We start from the raw sequence: 15,988 nt of genomic DNA, 5'->3' as shown, positions 1-15,988 counted from the left end.
CCCTCTCCCGATAGACATATAAATATTTTCATTCTCTCCTGAAGCTCGCACCGAATGTCTCATCCTGCTTTTCTGTGTCAAGGTTGGGAAAGACGGTTAATTCCCAGTAAAGACCTGTGCTGGCCTGGGTGTCTGGAGGTCTCCAGATGGTGCGACCATTATATAACCAGTGCTGACTGCCTGCAGGCTAGAGCTGCTTAAAATCACAGCACTGGAAAGAATTTCTGCAGAGATCTGCGTTTGATCAGCCCAGCAGAGTGACAGCGGTGGCTTATTTTCTAGACACAAAGCATGGAAGCAAAAGCTACCGCAGGATCATTTTGCTTTTGGAAATAATCGCGCCTCTATTCCTGTTTCTAATCTGTGGGGTCAGCAGCGTTTGTCCAGCTGATCACAATCATACCGGTGACGGTAAAAGTACAGATTTCATTTTTCCAAGATGTCTTGGTGGCGGCGTGATACGCGTCCTGCCAGTTGGACAGTGGTTTTCCTCTAAACTAGAACCTTGTGGATCATAATTTATTTTGAAAAAACCTTCTACACTAACCAGCCACTTCTTTTTTAGGTACAACCTAAAGTCCATTTTTTTTTGTCTTTAGAACTACCTTAATTGATGACATAAATTCAACAAGGTGGAGATGTTTTGTTATTTTTAGATATTTGCCTATAATGAAAATAGTACATCACTGCTGCAGCAATTTTAATCTGCACTTCCACAATGTGAGTCTTCTGCTGGGCCGGATTTTAGCAGGGGCTTACCGGGGCTGCAGCCCGGGGCCCCGGCATTTCGGGGGCCCCGAAGGATGTTTTATATTTTTGTGAATGGATAGTGTCAGAATTTAATCAATGACTACCATGATTTTGAGAGCACCGATGAAAAATGTTCCAATTTGTTCTGGCAAACGTCCATCTTGAATGCTTGCTTGTTATTGGTCCACTTTTGACGCATCTTACGCATTGGGGAGGAGGAGCGTCAAGGGAATATTATTTTGCAATGGCGGACAACAGGAAATATGACAGCGGAGCGCAGAAAAGAAGGAAGAGAAAAGAAAAAGAGCATCGCGCCAAAGAGGCGACAAACAAAATGCCTAAACTGACAGGCTTTTTTAAACCTGTTAGCGGAGATGGCGCAGAAACATTATTATCCCCGCTCCTCAAACCCTTAGCTATGCTAACACCGGCACTAAGATCCCGCCAGAACCTATAACCGTGACTGAGTCGGTGGCTGGACTGGCGTCTGTGGAGTCAGAGTTGGTGGAAGCGGGATCTTCTTCCGCAGATGGAAAGACGACTGTGGATCCGTACAGTACCGATCCGGCGCATTGGGGGGAAATTGACGAGTCCGTGCGAGCTTACTGGGCTGAGCGAGGACCGGAGAGCTGTCAAAATATGAATGTTGGCTTTCAAGCATCAGAACGGGTGTACAAGCATCAAAAGCGTCACTTCTCCAAATCTCACTTTAAACGCAAGATGTTAAATGGTGAGTACATCGAAAGACCGTGGCTGCTCTACTCTCCATCCACCGGAGCTGCATTTTGTTTTGCATGCCGCATTTTCAGAAATGCTAATACTCAGTCAAACTTTGAAACTGGTTTCAGTGACTGGAAGCACGCAACTGAACGCAAATGCCTAAACTTTAAAAAATCCTTCAGAGGGCAGCACTTTGGACTTACCTGGGTCAGGATATTTTCTGAAAACTACAGTATGCCTGATCTCTTTTTTCCAGAAGATATTGTTTATATCCATGTTCTGTCTGACTGGCAGAGAAGCACTTTTTTGACATTTATTTCCTCCACTATTTACCAAGAACTTTAAAACCAAAGAAAAAGTTTGAGTTTTGATATATTCCACTTGTACTTATATGAACTTGTAAATGCTGGGGATATTTGTATAAATATTGTTTTACTCGCTTTGCTTTGTAAAAGTATATTTGAGCATTGCGTTCAATCTGTTTTATAGTTTGTGTTGAAGTCCAGGCAACAATAACTATTCAGTGATTTTATTTTGTGATGCAAGCATCATATTCTAGTTTCAACCCCAACATGTGGTTTAGTCTTTCTAGAAAAGAGTTCAGAGTTGTTTGTAGTTTGTGACAACTGGCTTATTAAAGTTGTAAGTTGTCAAAACTTACTGTTCGGTCATTTTCTGTTCATCCTCTAAAACAAAACAAACACATACAAATATATATATATATATATATATATATATATATATATATATATACTCTAGCCCAGGGGCCCCCATCCTGACTCCAGCCCAGGGGCCCCCATCCTCCTAAATCCGGCCCTGGTCTTCTGTTCCACTATCTTGGAGATTTTTTTTAAATTATTATTTAAATGTTTATTTGATTTTTAAAGCATATCATACGCAACATACAGTACAGAGCAAAAGTTTGGACACACCTTCTAATTGAATTCAGTTAGAAGGTGTGTCCAAACTTTTGCTCTGTACTGTAGCTATATGATGATCATAAATTCACATAATCATATAAATAATTACTGTAAACTTCACAAAAACTATACTTCCTTTATAAAAAAACAAACATATTCATACAAGCTTGTATGATTCTTGTTGGTCATTTAATTTGACTATCAATAATTCAAAAGATGCCGTCTCGTTCATGAATTGATCCATTCCCTACACTCAGGCCTATCTTGGCTTACGAAGCTGCAGCGAAACCAGTCTACAGGAAAAGCATGTTCAGAGATGCTCTGTTGAAATGAGACCTTCTTGCAGCAAGGTAACAGTTCTACTCCACTCCACAGTAAAACTAAGTCATGTTAGAATTTTTTTAATAGATTTTTGTGGCGATTTGGCACTAGATAAATAAACTAAGTTCTCAATGCGCATGACATAGCTGATCTAAGAGCTGCTATTAAGACCAGGCTGACTGCAGCACATTCTCAGACTTCCTGTGAAGGACAGCTCCTTATTGATCGGCACATTGTGTATCACTTTACTGACCGCCCACAGCACGCTCGCAGTCGCATACGGCCGTGCATGGGGCACCGTTTGTGCATGCATGTGTAGCTCTTCCTCTGTGTCTTCCACTTTGCCAAACTGCAGTCTGTCTGAGACTGCAGTTTGGCCTCCATTAGCAGCTGAATTATCAGTCTGCAGCTGCAGCACTGAAATCCAAAACGCAGTTAGACACAGGACAGTCTGTCAGTCTGTCCCGCCCATCTCGAATGCGGCTTGTACAGACTGTGCATCAAGCGGACATCACAAAGCCACTGGATCCGCAGTTTTAGCATCTAGCAGAATTATAGACATAAATGTGTTGCAGCCTAGCTGTCTGAGTTGGATGTCTAGAGCCGGAAGGGGAGACAGCCCGTCTGGGAACATCCCAACTAACCTTTCTGAATTCCTTCCCCACTTTTAAATAGACCAGAGACGTGTTGACCGTCAAACAGAGCTCACCCTGTTGTAGCCTTGGATACAATGCAAAGGCACCTGGTCGATTACCTCTTATGTTTGCACTGCAGAAATAGTGCACCTTTCCTCCCCCCAAACACGACATCAAATGAGTGCCAAAAAGTAAAGAAAACACTTTTTTTTTTTTTACTTTACTTGTCTTTAGTTTATGAGGGTTTTTAAAAAGCAGCAGAGAAAGTGTGGATGGAGAAAAAAAAAGATTTATGCCTTCAGAAGACATAAATCAGAACACAGGAGACAGACCTGCTTCCCGCTCATTTTCACTTTTTTGTGTCATTTCCAAATAATCTGGCTGATATTTAACCATAAAAAATGTACTTACTTATATGCAAATAATGTTAAAGTGGCACGAAGACTTGCCAACAAATTACTTAGGTCTTCCTCTACTGTGAAAAGAAGTGACTTCTCCTTAGCTGATTTATTATATAGTCAATGTTCATGTGAAAGACCAAAGAGGCCCACTCTTCTGTAGCTCAGGAGAAAAAACAAATCTATCTTATTGGGAGCAGAGAAAGCATGAAAGACAGTTAATTCTCTTGTCAGATGATGAGAATTTTAATTGTGTTAGAAAACTACAGCTAAAAGTATTAACTCGTGTTAGGTGAACACTACTGCAGGCTTTCAGGTGGAAGACAAATAATATAAAAAACCACGGGTCATTTTGATTTCACTTCCGCCAAAGTGATTTAAAATCCGCTGTGGGGCGCCATCGTGTGGCGGAATTTGGAAACTAAATACACCGACGCCCAAGTGGGCCTTGTTTCTCTTTTGCTCTTGTTCCTAGTGGTGCAGATTTAACGGCGACACCACACGGCTGTACAAGGTTAGTGCGGAGAATATACGTAATTATTATTTGGGTGGCCTCGGTTTTCCTCCCTACCCTTTGTTTGACTGTGTAGTAACGTTGTGAATCATTTCTATGCGATTCTTTTTTCTACATTCAAATTTTAAAAATATTTATCGTTTCACTTCTCTCTCGTCATTTGTGTGAATGCCTTCACCTTTTGCCAAGTTACAACCACAAACCTCAGTGTTCTGTATTTTGTGTCAAAGGTGGCACACAAATCTCTGTAATACCCATTAATTTAAAGGAGAGTAAAAGGAGCTTTTTAGCACTTTTCAGAATTACAAATGTAAACATTACCGTGCATTAGCATCAGTTTAAACAGAATAACCACTTCTTACTGTACGTCTTCTGCGTTGTGGCTTTACCAGCTTTGCACATTGAGAGGCTTAAGTTTTCCAGTTTTTCTTTAAAATGACTCAAAAACACTCAAATTCGCTGGAGAACATCTTGACACAGATTTCCTGTTCAATTTAGGTTTGAAGCTTGACGAGAGACTGAATATAAATTAACTTCACTCAAAAAAAAAAAAAAAAAACCCCAACACATTTTGTGAATAGTTTTGCAAACGGCTGCTCTACACATAACCTATATACACTACATTTTAAAACGATAATATAAAACAGAATAAAAATCTATTTGCTCATATCACCTGTTTCAACATGATGTTTTTGTGGAAGTGATGCGCTGCAGGTGAAGGACTTTTTCTCCCTCTTCAGTCACCACGCAGCAGCAGCATGGTCCTCTGCGCCCTGAACAGACAGCTCTTGAGGAGCAGCAGCTGTTGCGCTCTCATGGCCAGGTAATGATGAAATGAACGAGCTCAGCTGTTCACCGTCTTTACCCGTAGTTGTACAGAATATGCATTCTCCCCGGGGAGGAAAAAGCTACAATTCAGCGATTTTCAAAGCCATCTTATGCCTACCTATAGTTTGTTGTCATTGGCTGTAGGTTTAAAGCGTCTTTCTGGCGGGAGAAGTGAGGGTTTAAAGGGCGCCTCTCTGTCCCCGCAGGTTGCAGACATCTAGCCGCCGCCGCTGCTGCCTTTACTCCAGCACCCAGGGCTTCAACCAAGAGGAGATCAGACAGAAGCTGCGGGTCTTCCCTGGAGGCTCCGTCGACCTGCTAAAGCAGGACTCTGGTGTGGCTGTGCTGACCATCAACAACCCCACTCGCATGAACGCCTTCTCCGGTACCATCACTTAAATGTTTGGTGTAGGGCTGCAATCGATTAATCTATCAGTTATTCTGTCGATTAATGTATCAGTTATTCTGTCGATTAATGTATCAGTTATTCTGTCGATTAATCGATTAATCTATCAGTTATTCTGTCGATTAATCGATTAATCTATCAGTTATTCTGTCGATTAATCTATCAGTTATTCTGTCGATTAATCGATTAATCTATCAGTTATTCTGTCGATTAATCGATTAATCTATCAGTTATTCTGTCGATTAATCGATTAATCTATCAGTTATTCTGTCGATTAATCGATTAATCTATCAGTTATTCTGTCGATTAATCGATTAATCTATCAGTTATTCTGTCGATTAATCGATTAATCTATCAGTTATTCTGTCGATTAATCGATTAATCTATCAGTTATTCTGTCGATTAATCGATCAATCTATCAGTTATTCTGTCAATTAATCAGATTAAAAAAGGGCACATTCTGCTTTTTTTTCACTTACAATTATTTTATACAGTATTAGTATTGATTTAAAAATGCAAATAAATAAATACATTTGTTTTTTTAAAAAGGAAAATAATAATTTTACTGCCTAAAATGTAAAAACATGTTACTGCTTTAATACATGCTTGATGGTTTGTAGCAAAGGATGCATTTGCAGTTAAAAAAAAGTATTTTTAACCTCGGCCTGTAAAATGTAAAAAGTTCAACCCCGGCTTAATTTATCAGTGTAGTGCTGATGTGTTGATTTTTTTTTTTTTTTGGTTACTTGATAATAATAACTAATAATTGGATAGCAAACGGTGCTTAATAGGAGTTTTTTTATAATTATTGTTTGCATAATTGAACCGGGTGTAGCTAAAACTATGCCAATTGAGGAGTGAAGTTTTATTTATTATATTAAATTTACCTCAATTTACATAATCAATTAGTGCTCTGAATTTTCAGAAAATGTTGGGGTTTTTCTTTTTAGTCCAGTTAACGATTAATCGATTGCTAAATTAAATGACAATCATTTCAATAATCCAATTTTTCTTTCCAGCCCTAGTTTAGTGAGCTGTTTCAAGTCGTAGTGTTTACAGTCCAGTCTGGTGTTTTGGGTTTTGTTCCTCCTGCCAGGCAGCATGATGGTGGACCTGGAGGAGAAGGTGAGCCAGCTGGAGAACTGGACTGAAGGCAAAGGCCTCGTCGTTCGGGGTGCCGCTGAGACATTCTGCTCCGGGTCCGACCTCAACGCCGTCCGAGCGATATCCAGCCCCCAGGTACCGCTGACCGGCTGCTTTGTTTTGGCCGTCTTGGACACATCTGAATGAGTCCGTTCTTCCCTCATAGGACGGGATGAAAATGTGCATGTTCATGCAGGACGCTCTCACAAGACTGCTCAGGTAAACGCTCACGTTTTGCGAACTGCAAATGAATCTTTTATTTTATTGCTTATTTGACTCAAAACAATTCCGATATTTAAGAACGGGCATAGTCTGGGTTCATCTTTAGCCGATTCGTAAGCTTCGAAGGGAATATTTACAAAGTTGCAGAGCAAATGCATGTTTTAACTACCTTACAAATCACCACAGATTTGGCCCTTTCTCATCAAAGTTTAAGTTAAATGCGAAATGCTATTGTTCAGTGATGCATGGTGGTGGCAGCATCATGCTGTGGGGTTTTTTTCAAGGCGCCGTTTCTCGTGTGTGTGTGTGTGTGTGCTGACAGAGTGGTGTTCTCGGTGCAGGCTGCCCCTGGTCTCCGTTGCACTGGTGGAGGGCAGAGCCCTGGGAGGAGGCGCAGAACTCACCACCGCCTGCGATTTTAGGTAAGGAGCTTCCACTTTTGGTTTGTTTCAAATATAACAGAGAAAATGCTTTTTCATTTAGAAATGAATAAATAAGGCACAATAACATTCCAACATGAAAGTGGACATATACATTACATTTTACATGTCGTACGTCTCCATACCCATTTCTTATGTTGTTGCTTTTTTTTTTTGTCACACTTAAATGTTTCAGATCATCAGACAAATCTGGATATCTTTCAAAGATAACCCTAGTAAAAATGTAATCCAGTTTTTAAGAGATTATTTTACCAGGTAAGGGAATAAAGCTATCCACATTAAGTTGACCGAATGTGAAACGCGTAGGGCCAATGTTGTTTCGTGTCATCCTCGGCACTTAGCAAAATGTAAAGTTTCAGTTGTTGATTGTGTGTTTTTGTTTTTATGATGTGAAGCACTTTGAACTGCCTTGTTGCTGGAATGTGCTACACAAATAAACTTGATTAATTGGTAGAGGATTTCTACATAAAAAAGAAGTTTATGCCCATGCATGAGGGTGATTGACAGCACTAAGACCCTCCCCCTGGGTCTCATTGGTCGTTTGTGACTCAAATTTTTTCAGTTGGCAGTCGGACATAGAGTTCACAGATTATCTGTTTTCTATAATAATGTCACAGCATAACGATAGTTTTAAGAAATATGTAAAAAAAACAAACATTTTTTTTATAAGTGACACTGCAGCTTTAATAAATTCAATCATTGATTGAAAACTTTATTTTACTCTGTAAGAATAAAATTTGAATATTGATCTGAAATATTTCAATATGACAAAAATGAGCAAAAACAGAAGAAATGTGTGGGTTTTTTTGTGTTTTTTTTTTTTTTTTATGAAAATGTATCCTAAATGTACCAATCTTCCTAACAGATTAATGGCAACAGGCAGCGTGATCCAGTTTGTTCACAAACACATGGGTCTGGTCCCAGGCTGGGGCGGCGCTGCGCGACTCGTCCACATCGTTGGAAGCCAGAATGCTCTCAAGCTGCTTGGCGGCGCCGTGAAAGTGGATCCTGAACGCGGCCTGGACATCGGACTGGCAGACGGAGTCCTGGAGGCCGACGGGGACACCCCGGGTGCCGGCACCCCCGTGCAGCAGGCCGAAGACTGGCTCCACCGCTACACCGAAGGACCAGTCCCTGTGATCCAGGCGGTGAAAAAAGTAGTACTGGCAGGAAGAGAACTCCCCCTGCTGGAGGCTCTGCGGACGGAGAAGGAGGTGTTTGGGACCGTGTGGGGTGCTCCGGCTAATCTGCAAGCCTTGGCCAGCAAGTCTAAGCACAAATAACTTGGCCCTGGCGTCCTGAGATATGTCCAGATTAGCAAAGATCAGCGTGTGTCGTTTCTGGGTTGGATTCAGTAAGAAGAGGCTGATTGGTGTTTGATGTTTCCAAACTTTGGTTCACTGAAAACATTTCAAAACTGCAGTATGTAACTTTTACAAAAAAAATTATATTTTTTATATATTTGTTGAGACTGTCACCATGTTATGAAGGTATAGTATGAGAGAAAAAATCGAGCTCTGTCCTTGTCCCATTGCTATTTTCAAACAACCAATCAGAGCGAGGAGGCGGGTCTTAATGCTGTCAATCATTGCCATGTGCGAGCATGTTGTGAATGCTAAGGCTAGTTAGCATGGCCAACCGATGACAGCGGTTGTCCTGTAATGGCAAGTTGTTTCTCCACCATTAGCACATTTAACAGCAAGTACATAAAGTTTGATTGACAGCACTAAGACCCGCCTCCTGGTTCTTGATTGGTTGTTTTAGACCAGAATTGGTACAGTTGGAGGAGATTGATTCTTTTCACAGATTATCTGTCTCATACGGTCACAACATGGTGATAGTTTTAAAAAAATATCTTAGAAACACATTTTTTAATAAAAACAAAGCACTTTTATGTTTAAATGGATAATACAGAATGACGAAAGTGGACTTATTGGGGGTTTCATATTTTGTTTTTTGAAAATCTGTTTGCTTATGCTATTTGTAGGATATTACAAGTGATAAACATCATCGACATCTGCATATCATTAGACCAGAGCAACCTTTTGACTCATAGGGTTTGGATTGTGCTCTGAGCATCATCAGATTTCTGCAACAAGCCAAAGTGAAATGCCAGAGATGTGTGTGTGTGTGTGTGTGTGTTTGTGAATAATTTTCATTCGCGGATCTATCCAAGCAGTGCTGGAAAACCACAGATGTGCTCAAACTGCAGCTGCAGGACGGACCTCTGGAGGCAGGCAGACTCTTATCTCGTGCTGCCGTTCCAGAGGTCGTGTTTCCTGGTGGAAGTCCCTGAGAGAGCGTTAGAAACGCGCCGAGAGCGGAATACCAAACGCCTACCAGGTGAACAGAAAGTCCTGGTGAATAGTAGCCCACCATGGAAATATACTCCCAGAAAAGCTGAACAATGTAGCAATGATAAAAAAGTAAAGTATATGAATGCATCAAGACACTTTTCAGCCTCATGCATAAAATGAATCACTCATTAAAAAACATTTCCATTTTATTGTATTGAATAATTTAAGGGGGGTATGTTGTGATTTATGGTTTTATAGAAACGTTATATATTTGTGCCAGCGATCACAATGTTCACACTTCAACCAAAACTGCATGACTGTTGGGGCTCATTAGTAATTAGTTTATTAGTAATCGGGCTCTTTATTTAATGTTCTATTTAAAGAAATGGAAACAAAACAACATGAACTCTTAACTACGGAAGAGGCTTAACTTCCACGAGGATTAGAATATTAGCCGTTCATAAGTTTTTATCAAGTGAAAATCAATTAGGGATGGGAATTTATCGTAATAATAAAAACATTCATAAAAAATTTGGACAATAAATTCTAAATGTTGGATAACCCCAAAAACTGAATTATTTTTGTACCGTTTCCTGTTTCATGAGTAACTGGTGTCCTGAAGAAGCCCCTTTAAAAATGTTTTTTTTTTTTTTTTTTTTTTAAGAGCAGTATTTGGGTATGTGAGCCTGTGATTTCTGTCGGCAGTCAAGGATGTAGTTACCAAAAAGAAAGTGTTTCAGGTACTTTCCCCCTTATAATAGAAACCACAAAATCAACTTTTAAGTCCATAATCACCCAACCTGCCCACCTCTACGATCAGTTTCTCTGGAGTCTAAAGGCTTTGAGCTGATTTGGATTAAATTATTTTAAAACGGTAAAAGATGGCGGACGTCTCTTGGTTCTAAATCAGTTTGGTGGTTCTGCATATTGAATTTGGATCCAAGTTGCCAACAGTACAATTAGTAAGCTTGCTGAAGGACCAGACTGGTTGATTTCCATCTTTTATAATTATGACAAGTTTGCTTTACAGTTTAATACATTAATCACAATTTAAAGCTTTGAAACTAAACTAGACAAATTAACTGTTTTTTGTCAGACGAGTGAAATGTGTGGGAAGTATCAGATCCTGACTGTTATCTCTACAATAAAATACATTTAATTACATCAGTAAGACAGTGAATACTAAAATGATCACAAATATGTTTTTAGCATGATGAAATGAAAAAAGTTTATTCTTAAATTACAAACCATGGAACAAAAGTTTGAAGCCAAAACAGTTACACAAACTTTATTCTCCAGAATGGAAAGTCAAAAAAATAAAATAAAATAAAATAAAATAAGAACACAACTTAAAAGCTGATGATTTCATAGAAAAATAACATCACTTGAAATTTCTCCAGGATGGACAAAAACTAGAGCTTGTTTTCGTTCTTTTATGTCCTCAGACATACATTTAACCGCCATAAGAAATAGAGAGAATGAAAACCAATCGGTTCTCCACATCCTCTCAACAGACAGTGTTCAAATAAAACTCTCTTCAAATAAAAGACAAATCACAAAACTTTGGGTTACACTTGAGAATCGATCAGTCAGGGATGTTGGGAAAAGTAGCAGAGCTGCTTTAAAGTAAAAAGAAAGACTACAAATAAAAAAAACAAACACCAATATTTCACATTAAAATGACAATTCCTTAAGGCTGGGCACCAATAAAACAAATGACCACAACTTCTAACGCTTACATTCATTTCAAATACACATCAATCTTTACGATAAGTTTGGGTTTCAATGAACTAATCTGAAATAAAAATAAATCGCAAGGCAGCCACACATTTACCTGCCTCTTAACTCTGCATTGTTAAATATTAAGCAAGTAATTTAAACATCAAAGCCGTTTTAGAAGCATGATGGGAGTTGTTTTTTTTAGTTTTCTATCTTAATGTAGAATAAAACCAGACCAGGTTTCTCCTTAAGGCAGTGCTTCTCAATTCCAGTCCTCAGGCCCCCCTGCTCTGCATGTTTTTTTGTGCCTCTATTCCAGAGCAGCTGATTCAAAGCATTGCATAACCAGCAAGTGCTGGAGAAGCCTATTAATCACCCACATATTCAATCCAGGTGTGTGGCAGAAGGGAAACACCTAAAACATGCAGGGCAGGGGGGCCTGAGGACCGGAATTGAGAAACGCTGTCTTAAGGGAACATTAGGTCAGTTAATTATTTAATTATCAGCCCAGAGGAAGCAGCTGATTGGGTTAGAAACTAGGATCAAGAAGATTGAATTCAGTGCAATGGAGGTCGAGTCAGATGGCATTTCTGCATCAGCCAAACGGTTATTAAGATGATCACGAAGCAGCCATTTATGAAGATGACCGCTCTCTGACTCGGCCTCACGGAAGCCTTCAGGGTTCTGGACCGTAGATGTAAATCAGGCTCAGACTTGGGCAAAACAGGTTTGTGAGTAAAGTTCACAGTGTAGCTTCAACGATTTTTGAAATACAATCTATAGGCATCAAATTAAACTAACGCAGACAACTGACAGGAAGTCTTTAACTTCTCATGATGATGATGATGTGTTAAATATAAACTTGTAAGATCATTTACATCCCAACCACGTCGTCTCAGTCCGAGGGCATGAGCGGCTGACTGGTGGCACCGATGAAGATGCTCAGAAAACAAATTGAAACCAATACACAGAAAACGTTAGAAAAGAACGGAGGAGCGGTTTGTGTGTGAGCGTGACATGCCTCACTTCTCCCAGCTCAGATCTGCGTCAAACTGCATCATAAATTAAATGGAGTGGATTCACACCTCAGTCACTGTACACTGGCCGTCTGGCATCCTGGATCTCCCGCTGCTGTGGGAGGACGGAGGGGGGGAGGCCGACTCCGCGCGGGGGGGCGCCCTGTCCACCGGGGGCGGTCTCCGTCTGCGCGGCCAGTCTTCCCAAGGCTCTGCATGGTCGCCGTCTCCCCCCTCTTCGTCTTCTTCCTCTTCGTCGTCGCTCCAGTCTCCGGAGGCGGACTCCTCCACAGAGGTGTGAGGGTCTGAGGACCTGGAGGGAGACGTCTCTTCCTGGTCGTCATCCTGCCCCTCCCCCTCCCCGCCCTCTGATCGGTCGTGAGGCGGGACCGACCTGGGGCTTATCTGCAGCTGGGAGAGAGAGTCCTCCACCGAGGGGCTGGTACCGGGTCCTGGCTGGTCCCCGAGAGACATGGGGGGCCGGGCGGCAGCGGAGGGGGCTGGCGCGGCGGCCAGCGGCAGAGCGCCTGCCATCGTGGTGTCGGCGCCATCTGCAGAGTTCTCCCGACCCGCCGAGCTCAGCGCACCGGCGACAGCCTCAGCATCCAACCGCAGCCCGGCCACGCCCTTCTTGGGAATATCGATAACGTCTCTTTTCATCTTGCGCCGGCGGCCATGTTCGTTGCGCCGGTACTGCACCATGTTCTCCAGGTCGGCGACATACAGGAAGCCAGCTATCAGCATCTCGGCCGTCTTCTTCCCCTTGGAGAAGGCGTCCTCCAGCTCCCGGCTCGTCCTCTCGTCGTACTGCCACCAGCCGTTGCGGCCCTCATAGTACCAGGCGTGGTCGCTAGCCGCCCCGCTGCGGCCGCCCGCCGACGCCTTCAGCTCCTCCGGAGAGAGGAGTGTGGGCCTTTCCAGGAAGTCGTCTGGCACTTCCTGCCTGCAGAGAGCACAGCGCTTGCTCTGCCAGGAAGCGCCCTTGACGCACAGGAAGCAGAAGACATGATGGCAAGGCAGCTGGACGGGGTGGACACAGCTCTGCAGACAGATGGCGCACTCCGGCACGGACAGGGCGGGGGACGAGCCGTTGGAGTCGGAGCAGGACGATTCTGCGCCGCTCCCGCTGCCTCCGCCGCCACTGCCCTTCTTACTGGATGGGAGCGAGCTCACAGAGTGGTCGACCTCGCCACAGCTAGCCATCCTTATCGAGCGCTGCAGAACAGGAGACGATTAAGTTCCCCACCAGTAACCAGATGTTTACATACACTGCCGCAGCTGCATTTCCATTGACAGTAAAATTGCGCCAAATGGAATTACAAAAAATTATTTTGCCAAATGGAAACACGCCAATGTCAATAAAATGTTTTTGCAGTACAATGGGTTGATTATTATTTTTGGCTGTATCAAAATTTGTGTATTTTGAAAAGAAACACTTTTTTCCCTCTTCACATGAGTCATGTGATCAACAAGATGTTTAATAACTTATCATCCAAAGAAACTTTGTCTTATACAATTTTGATTGCATTTCTTATTTAAGGGAGACACAGCAATTACAACATAGTGTTTTCTCAACATGATATATTGGCCAAGTTTAAATCCAACATTAAATCACACAAACAGGGCGCATACAATTTTCCCATGGTGAAATTAATCCACTTTTCAAGCAGTTTCAATGTAAGTTTTTTTCAGCACCACAAGGACATAAAGATGCATAAATAAATAAATAAATAAAGAGAAAAACTTTCATCAGAGTGAGCACTCTTAGGAGCAAACTATCTCTGACATATTTTTCGGTAACATTGTCAACAAGAACTTAGGCACTTAGGAAAAAGTGAAAGACACATGAACACTGATTATACTTTATGCGCTTTGCACCTTGGAAAACTTTCGTCTTTGTAAGTATTAATGGCGTTTGAAAAACAGTACATAATCTTTGAGTTTAGCGTTAACTGTATTAGCTAGTTTTCTTTCCGTTACATTTCAATTACAAAAATGTTTTTAATGTAGCATCAAGATGTTTTTATTAGCTAGCTAAATCCATTTATATAAAATTTTCAGTTAAGAACAGCAAGGCTTGGGGTGATACCTGTTATTAGCTGTTCGCAGACTGTCTCGCTACACATAGCCAGATGTTGGGAGGACACCACAGAAACATTTAACTGTTGCAGTGAGTTTCTTGTAGTATTCAGACACAAAACGTCCCCAAAACTACTATCACTATCAGGGACGGTGTGCTCAGGGTAATTTCCAGTGCCAGTTCTCCACAACAATGTTTTTTGCCTGTACGTCAAAAAGTTAGAACCGTGGCTTAGTCTGACTAAAGCACTTTTTTCCACTTGTTTGCCAAATCGCCAACATGGCTTTTGGCAACTTGTACATCTTGTGGTTATAAGACGTACAAAGACCGAATATGTGGACTGCACAACTAGTTGGGTGACTTCTGAAGGAACGTTGCTTCCTAAAATCGTTTTTTGGAGTATCAGGGTATCAGATTCCTAATTATAAAAAAAAAACAAAAACAGAAGAAGAAATCCATGTCTCATTTTCCACGTACGCCACAATTTCACACTACTTTCCATTGATCTAGCACAAAAAGAAATTTTGTGTTTGTTGTGATGTAACAGGAGGATTATGGTAACACGTGCCTCGCTTTCACACACATGATTTTTAACACTTACTTAAAGTTGTCAATGCAGATTAATCATCGGGAGAGCTTCTGAACCTTCAAACCACCCACTGGAGAAAGACACAAAAAAAAGAAAAACAAAAAACAGTCAGATAAAACTTGAGCAAACTAGAAGTGATATCAACCTACTTATTGTGGAGTTTTTTTCACCCTACGAGGCACACAGGTGGATTCTTATTCTTGTATTTACAGTCAAAACCTTAAAGTTCACGCTAACACATTAAGCTGTAACATGAGAAGGTACTGTAGGGAAACAAAGGGATGCTCTGTTTACTGGCGACAATCAGGGAACTGTGCCACTTTTTGCTAACTTAATCTCAGCTGTCCTTATGATGGGCCATGCGATTGAAATAATAATAGAATTTGTTGTAACATATACATGTAACACTATATTGCGGGCAATTTGAAAAGAAAGGGTGTTTAGTCAACAAATAACAGCTGCGCAACATCGTGTCATGTTGTGTTTAACCCTGAGAAGTTTAAACAGAGGTCACAATGTAGAGTTCAAGAGCGGTAAAATCCTTCACATCAGTAAAAACCTGCTGTAGCTAGCCAAAGCTATCTGGGCTAAGTGGTCAGCCTCCAGTAAATAGACGGGTCTCATTTGATGGCGCTACCTTCTTCCAGCAGGGCGATATAAACAGGAGAGGGGAAAACACAAGACACCACAAACGATTAAATACCCACCATATCTTTAAAACTGTTTCTACTGGCCTTCTTCGCGGTCGAAACTCGTCGTATCAGAGCCGTAAGAAAACGCAAGTACATCGACTTCCAATGTTAACTGGCTTTGTTTTCCTCTCAAAGAGAAGCAGAGATAAACGACACAACGTAGCAGAGCGACCTTACGTCACCGGACGTCCAATTCATATGGTCCAATCACACGAGACGATGCATAAAAACAGAGTTGTTGTTTTTTTTTGTTTTAATAAAGGGAAGACTAAAGTAAAATATACTGAGGGGTTTTTTA

At 41.3% G+C, this 15,988-nt stretch overlaps 2 protein-coding genes across 3 annotated transcripts; one reads left to right on the top strand and one right to left on the bottom strand.

The window, feature by feature from the left end:
* The first annotated feature begins 4,151 nt into the window (after positions 1-4,151).
* echdc1 (enoyl CoA hydratase domain containing 1) lies at positions 4,152-9,803 on the top strand. Of its 2 annotated transcripts, none has more exons than XM_044117884.1 (7): positions 4,152-4,258; positions 4,999-5,081; positions 5,293-5,471; positions 6,589-6,731; positions 6,802-6,854; positions 7,199-7,279; positions 8,163-9,803. In XM_044117884.1, the coding sequence occupies exons 2-7, from the start codon at positions 5,017-5,019 to the stop codon at positions 8,578-8,580; spliced, it is 939 nt and encodes a 312-aa protein (XP_043973819.1). In that variant the 5' UTR covers positions 4,152-4,258; positions 4,999-5,016; the 3' UTR covers positions 8,581-9,803. The 2 variants fall into 2 exon arrangements, with proteins under 2 accessions (XP_043973819.1, XP_043973820.1); XM_044117885.1 differs by having other exon boundaries at positions 4,153-4,258; positions 4,960-5,081.
* A 1,052-nt stretch (positions 9,804-10,855) lies between these two features.
* LOC122831588 (E3 ubiquitin-protein ligase rnf146-like) lies at positions 10,856-15,861 on the bottom strand. The gene is made up of 3 exons (XM_044117881.1): positions 15,706-15,861; positions 15,011-15,068; positions 10,856-13,544 (listed from the first exon to the last, which is right to left on the bottom strand). The coding sequence occupies exon 3, from the start codon at positions 13,530-13,532 to the stop codon at positions 12,393-12,395; it is 1,140 nt and encodes a 379-aa protein (XP_043973816.1). The 5' UTR covers positions 13,533-13,544; positions 15,011-15,068; positions 15,706-15,861; the 3' UTR covers positions 10,856-12,392.
* Positions 15,862-15,988: the final 127 nt, after the last annotated feature.

Source organism: Gambusia affinis, linkage group LG05, assembly GCF_019740435.1.
Source record: "Gambusia affinis linkage group LG05, SWU_Gaff_1.0, whole genome shotgun sequence".
Classification (NCBI taxonomy): domain Eukaryota; kingdom Metazoa; phylum Chordata; class Actinopteri; order Cyprinodontiformes; family Poeciliidae; genus Gambusia; species Gambusia affinis.
Note: the sequence above shows the minus strand (reverse complement) of the source record. Positions and strands in the feature narration are given on the sequence as shown.